At 45.5% G+C, this 7,372-nt stretch overlaps 1 protein-coding gene across 1 annotated transcript in view; it reads right to left on the bottom strand.

The window, feature by feature from the left end:
• The window catches only part of LOC106806853 (skeletal aspartic acid-rich protein 2-like), a 7,819-nt gene extending 2,166 nt beyond the window's left edge, over window positions 1–5,653 (bottom strand). Inside the window, exons 1-4 of the mRNA XM_014808991.1 lie at window positions 5,175–5,653; window positions 2,410–2,564; window positions 1,954–2,114; window positions 1,086–1,184 (exon numbers count right to left, since the gene is read on the bottom strand). Of these exons, the coding sequence (XP_014664477.1) occupies window positions 1,086–1,184; window positions 1,954–2,114; window positions 2,410–2,564; window positions 5,175–5,422 (663 nt within the window). The 5' untranslated portion in view covers window positions 5,423–5,653. The remainder of the gene's footprint in view (window positions 1–1,085; window positions 1,185–1,953; window positions 2,115–2,409; window positions 2,565–5,174) is intronic.
• Between the last annotated feature and the right edge of the window lie 1,719 nt (window positions 5,654–7,372).

Here is a 7,372-nt window from a genome sequence, read left to right as displayed (position 1 = left end):
CGTATTTGTAAAAAAACAACTAACGCGCCAACCAAAAAAACCTCCAATTACGACCATTGCAGTTATTCTCGCCCTACGTGCATAATCCAAAGGTTTGTCCAAGCGCCAGAACTGCTGAATTGACCGATAACACCCTGATTCTACATAACCATGGAAGTGGTTTGATGGGGAGCAGCGAACTATATGAAATGGCGCCAACAGGTGGCGCTGTTCGCGCTTCGCGCGTATATCTGCTGCGGAACGGTCGAGCCACACTACACACTCCACCCGTGTATAACATTCTTCAGCCCACATACTCGATCACCTGCCAACTGTGCGGACTGTTTTATGACCGCCTGACTACATAAGTTTGCTAAAACCGCGCACCGCTATTTGCCGACATTTCCACGCAGAAAGTTGTGTAAATATTTGTAAAATTCCATAGCGAGGCGCAGTGGCACAACGAGGTACGGTTAATAAACAGGATGTGTACGGCTCAAACAGTATTCTCCACTGATGCCGTATTCGAGACCAATTATCAGCTATGAGTGCTCGCGAATGAAAATCCGGATCCTTATCTAACATAAACGTCGACCACATACAACATACACATTACACACACGCACCTACCCACGCTCTGCTCGCATGCACGCACCTACCCACGCTCTGCTCGCACGCACACACCTACCCACGCTCTGCTCGCACGCACACACCTACCCACGCTCTGCTCGCATGCACGCACCTACCCACGCTCTGCTCGCACGCACACACCTACCCACGCTCTGCTCGCTCCGCACGCACCTACCCACGCTCTGCTCGCTCGCACGCACCCACCCACGCTCTGCTCGCACGCACACACCCACCCACGCTCTGCACGCTCGCACGCACGCACGCACGCACGCACGCACCTACCCACGCTCTGCTCACTCGCTCGTACGCACGCACGTACGCACGCACCTACCCACGCTCTGCTCGCTCGCACGCACGTACGCACGCACCTACCCACGCTCTGCTTGCTCGCTCGTACGCAGGGACAATCGTACGCACGCGCGGTATATAACGGTTTATAATGAAGTAGGATAAAAAATAGCTAGCTAGGTACGCACCATTGTTGACAGAATGATCGAAGTGTTTGCACCGCCCAGGTCGTAGTTTACTGCCGTCCCACTTTTATCGTCGTCCTTCTTTGCCGCGTTGCCCTTTCCCTGTAACACATCGACAATGAATTAGTGCTAGTGACCCCCTCTCTCTCCTTGCAGACGGCAGACATGCACCTGTGCACTACTGCATCCGCCCATCCACACATTTCCGGTTACGCGAGGTCACATCCGGTATTACCTGGATATCCTAAAAGCGTGAGTCTAACAGCATGTCGCGCAGTAGATTAGTCTAACAACATTCAGGCACGGCTTCGTAGAATATTTTATAGTATGTAGAAATCATTTTTTTATTTCCAGCTAAGATTGTGCCACTATTCCATTTCCAAGCACGGGGAAGTCCGAGATTTGGTCACTATCACGTCGGAGTGTAGACGTTGCTAAAGCCTAGCGCACGCCTGCGATTTTCGATTGCTCGTCGCTGCAACCTGCAACCGCAAGCCATCGGTCGATATGTCAGCGCGTGTGCGCACACATGCGATTTCGAAGCAATTCTAGAGCAATTTGGGAGCGATTGGGAGCGACGAGTCGCTCAAAATCAAAATAGTTTTGATTTCTTGCAACTCGTCGCAAGCGACCAGAATCGCCACGGGTTGCAGTTGCACATTCCCGCAGACGATTCCGCCGATTTCGCAGCAATTTTTTCAGCGATTCTAGAATCGCTGTCAAGTTGCATGAAACAGTCGCAGGTCTGCGCTAGGCTTCAGCACGTCAGTGCTTAAGCACGTCGCCGGCGTCGAAATAATCGGCGCCATGAGCATGCGACGGGTGGTATGACCGTATGTGAACATTCGCGCCGATTTCTTAAAACTCCTACCTTGATGTCCATCATAAAGTCGAGCTTTTCGCCTGCCTCTACCGTGCTTCCTTGCTTGCACTCCACGATATGCTTGCAAAATGCCCAGTTATCGATCTCAACGTTAAACTTCATATTGCCTGCCTGCACGAGAAACCACTCGTCGCCGTTCGTGATATTACCTGTCAGTAGAGCATGGCCGTTACAGCACAACCTCATTACAAATGCCAACCTCGGGCAGGATTCCGGGACAGCTCGCGCTTGCCGATGCTATAGAAACCCGCCATGTTGGCTCGCAAAATCGCTCGTGCGTTATCGAAAAATGCACTTTTCGCGTTTTATTCTACGTTTAGGGGGGAAGAGGCACGAATAGAGAAAAAACGCATCCCAGCGTGTAGGAAAGCAAAGCCGTGTGTCAATAAAGCAGCAGTAGTGACGATATTATCACCACTAGCAACGGTCGAATCAATGACATACCATCCTCCGTAAAAATATAGGCGGTAACGGCGAGAGTGGCGTCAGGTCCTTCTAATTCAGCCGTAAAGTTGAAGCTGACAGCACCGATGTCTTGGAACTTTGCGTCATTATCTATGTCGGAGAAGACGAACGTCTGACTAGCAAAGCTGTTGATGCTGCAGCAAGAATAACGAGTACATGTATTCAGTGTATTGCAATGCGTTAGTTTTTGTCGCATCCATGCGATGATAATGAGTTCCAATCATTCTGTGCGTGTATGCACGCACGTTCATCACTACATCTTCAGACACTTTGGCAAAGTTTCCAATATATCCTTGGATTGTGTAAATACGGGCTATAATAATAATAACAGTAATAATAATAATAATAATAATAATAATAATAATAATAATAATAACAGCAGCAGCAGCAGCAGCAGCAGCTATATGTAAGTAGTGACTGGGCAATATCAGACGTGTTGGCTACCCTCATTAACATCATAACACCTGTCCATATGCAAAAGAAACGCTCGTGCGCCCATATAATGATCATATTATACCATAACATCCAAGTGCTTTAATAATGAAATCGTGCTTTCAAGACAGCCTCTATTAAATATTTGTATTCAGATGAATTATTCAGTGTGCTGATAGCTATAATGTCACGAACAGAATGCAGGTAGCAGCTGTTGCTGCCAACAACCAGTAGACAGTGCAAACAGGTGCGGCGGGCTGAAAATAAAACGTTATTATAGGTGTATGTCTACCGTATTTAACGGCTTATAATACTCTTCGGTGCATTAGACGCACGCTAAATTTAGAACGTAATCATCTTAAACTTGGAGTTGACTGCATAAAGCATTCTTTTTTCCTGTTTCCCACTCTTCAAATCCCCTGTATTTCATAAGCAGTCCTGACTATCAGTATTTATTAGTATATGCTGTAGGCTATTCCACATTACGCAGCACCGTACGTAGCTAAAAAAGTCCTAGCAATAATAATTTCCGCTACACCGACCTAATTATGACGCCCGGTGGTTTTCGGAGCAAAACGTTCGTCCTAGAAGCCGCGAATGAGGTACTAGTATATCAAGGTAGGCGACTTCATTATTAAAATTTAGGTTAAATATTTTTAGATGGTAGCATGAAATGCGTCGTAATTTGCGTTTTACTCGTATGTTCGTTACACGTGTTTATGCTCACTCGTGTTGAGATACGATACTCACATCATTGAATATAATATATATATATATATTTATATGCTGCAAAACACCAGCTACAATGGAACACTTTCAAATGCGGATTAATTCCCATTAAATAGCCTATTATTGTTAAAAAATACTAAAGAATAAGAAATTAACTGCAAGCATTAATAACTGCACGCGTAAACAATTAAAAGTTCACATTTTCTCGTGAGGTATTATGTGCGTGCAGGAGCGTGTGTGCGCGCACGCGCGTGTGTGCGTGCAGGAGCGTGTGTGCGCGCACGCGGCGCGTGTATCAATAATATCAGGAGTACATAATAGATATAATAGAATCTGTAATGTTTACTCCTGATTATATTTTGTATAATAAAGGCTAGGTGTGTAATGGATCAATAGATAAGTGCATGTGTTCTGTATCCCATTGGACAGTTTCACGAGTTACAAATAAGGGCGTGGTGGGTTCAGTTGAGCAAATGTACAAATATTAGCACTCAATTCGGTTATGTAAACGTACATAACCAATCACCGACTACATAGTGGTAACTCACGCAATATATTAGCGCTCCCGCACCGTGGGGTGGGGCAATAGTATATTATCAGGAGTGAATAATAGATCTATTATTATTATTCACTCCTGATATTATTATTGCCACATCATGCCGCCTCGAGTCGCGGGTCACGGGTGTGGACGTGGTGCTGAGTCACACTAGAGAGGTGCACTGATCACAAGTAGCGTTGATGATGAGCGACGGCGACGACGTCTCTTCCCCCTTCTCTCTCGTTCACATTCCTTATGTGTATCTTTTTCACACTCCCTATCCCCAACAACCTTCTTCTCCCCCCTCTCCCTTTCTCTCTCCCCCTCTCTCTTTCGCGCGCTCTCTCTCTCTCTCTCTCTCGCTCGCTCTCCCCCTTGTCTCTCCGCTTTCTCTCTTTCGCCTGTCCCCCGCGCTCGCTCCCCCTCTCTTTTTAGCTCCCTCTTGCTCTCCCTTCTCTTTCGCTATTCATCATTCTTTCGCATTGACAGTAACCCTTCCTGTACCGTGCTACGATCACGTTAGCTGTATACGGAAAATGTAGCTGTACACGGACACGCCCATGCACCCGTTTCACGCGTAATAATAATATAATGAAAAAGTCTATACTGTATACTTAGTCTATAGACATAGGGTGTCTATATTGTACTATAGTATTATTGACTATATGCTAATTACTATAGAGTGTAGACCAAATACCACAGGCATTCAGTCTGAAGTATAGAGCATAGCGAAGTGTATGGAGTATAGTAAAAATTGCATATATAGTATTACTATTATAGAGTGTAAATAGCGTCTGTGAGTATAGCCATGCTCTTGACAATAGTGAATATGGTCTAAGTAATAACAGGTACAAGCATAATATTGCTAATAATGCCCACGGAGTCATTCATACGATTAACACGAGCACAGCCACAGGCACTTGAATCGTTTCAATAAAATATATACGCAGGAGTCGTGTGCTGTGCACGGCGACAGTTAAATTTAGCCTGTGAGCACAGCTACTGCTTATACGCGCGACCCACGTACGCTCAGCGTTTCCGTTACCTGTGAGAGTCCTTCCCCTTGCCGACTTCGGCGTCGTCGGCGCTCAGTTCTTTGATGGAGTTGAACGAGATCGTGACGCGGTTGTCGTCGCTGGTCGGCGGGTCGCTCGTGCCGACGACTATCTTGCCCGACTGACCGAGAACCTGCGTGCAAACCTTCGCATCTTTCCCTTCCAGGCTAACGCAGGTGCTCACGTCTTTTCCCGCCACGTAGACGACGAGCAGGGCAAAGAGAAGCGGTCGGTACATGCTTCGTGGCGGTGTGTGGAGTTGGTAGGGCGGAATGTAGTTACGTTCGCGGGTCTTCCCTGAAGGCGGTTAGAACGAAGCGTGTATAAGCGTTCCTGCTGTTTGCACGTCCGCTTGCTATGCGACACACCGTCAGACTAACACCAGCGCGCTCGGTGGACGTGGCTTATCGCTATTGGACGGCGCTGGGCGAAGTGCACACCGGAACCCACTCACGATGATTATGGCGCGACACCTGACTGATTCAACTGTGAAAACCTCGGATCACATGACACGCCCTGCAATGTCATCATCGCCATGATTCGAAGCTGTGGCGGTCGTACGTCCGGTCGTACTGGTGGTACGATTGTACTGTTTTGGCGCGTGGCGTGTATGTGTAGACAGTGTGCACGTATAACACTAAGTATCGATCCGTAAGCGTTCGTTATCATTAATAGTAATCCAGAGACAACGTGAAAGGCTACATAATCAATATATTTTATATTATTTGATGTGCGATGTACTGTTCACCGCCACTCCTCTAAAAGGTTAACTGTGCAGAGGTGTTGCTTCCATATTTATTGTAAGTTCAGCTGTTACTGCTTCATTTCCCACGATTGCTATAATTGTGTAACGTCTGTTACCTGTAGCACTGTTGCAACTGATCTTTAGACATTCTTTTGCATTTTAGTTGCGTTGTTCTATTGCGCTTATATCGGTCACTGTTAATGATTCCTTCGCTTGCCTTGTTTTAGTTCCGTGTGTCTTGCGCATATTGTTCGTGGACTATGGAAATGCATTTCCTGGTAGGGAAATCTAATTGGTATAAAACTTTGGTATCTCAGTCGTTATGTTTTAGTATGCGTGTTGTTCTCGTATGTATATGTCAGTTGCCTTTATCAGTTATTATGCTTATTATGTTTACTGTCGCCTTGTACAGTTTTAAATACATGATGCGTGTTTTAGTTTAATTAAGCGCACATACACTTGGGGCACTTTAGCTGTACTTGGTGGCGTCACGTGTCACTTGTTTGAGCTAGAACTTTTTAAAACTGTTTTTAATTAATATTACACTGACGGCGAGGAACTTGCAAGCTCACCTTGATATACCCTTAGCTAATGAACCGTCGCTTGATAAAAAAAAATAAAAAAAATATGTAATAAATAAATAAATAAATAGTTAAATAATAATTTCCAACGGTCCATATTTAAACAGGAAGGTCTGCCAGCCACCGTTGTCATAACACAGAATAAATAACACTGAGATATGGTGACACATACACACGTATCGAGGCTACAAGGCGTCGCGTACGTGACTCGTGTCACATGATATGGTGAGATCGCCGGCTAGTACATTAAAGTCTGGCTGATGAAGCGGAAGTACGCGCCCCAAAGCCTCCACTCACAGAAATAATATAGATAACCTATATAGTCTATCTAGATAGTCTATCTATATTATTTCTATGCCTACAGTGCACGCGGATTGTGCTACTGCATTACGTCCTCTGTCGGCGTGCGGATGTGTGCATACCCAGTAGTGGCGATGGTTGTTGTGGCTGGGGGTAAGTGGGCCGGATTTTCCCACATATCTATTTCAAATGGTGGTATTACGTTTCTGTCGTCTTAGTTTTAAAGCGGTCTCTATGTACATTATAGGGCTCCGGTTTCGTGCACCGTGGCACTAGAGTCGCATAGGCCGATTGCAGAACTCCCTGACTGGCGCCCGGCACAATTTACCTATCCTATCCTTATCCTAATTTACAAAGTCCTCGAGAAATCACTGAACTTACGCTTAGCACAGCCACTTCTCTGAGCAGTTGAGCGCGTGCATCCGTACGTGCGTGTAGAAACGTGATAGTTGGTGGTATGAGCATGTACGTATCTACTATATATATATATATATATATCAATATATCAATATATCAATATATATATATTATATATATATATCAATATCAATATATATATATA

Source organism: Priapulus caudatus, unplaced genomic scaffold (assembly GCF_000485595.1).
Source record: "Priapulus caudatus unplaced genomic scaffold, Priapulus_caudatus-5.0.1 Scaffold9, whole genome shotgun sequence".
Taxonomy (NCBI): Eukaryota; Metazoa; Priapulida; class Priapulimorpha; order Priapulimorphida; family Priapulidae; genus Priapulus; species Priapulus caudatus.
This window is presented reverse-complemented; position numbering and strand designations above follow the sequence as displayed.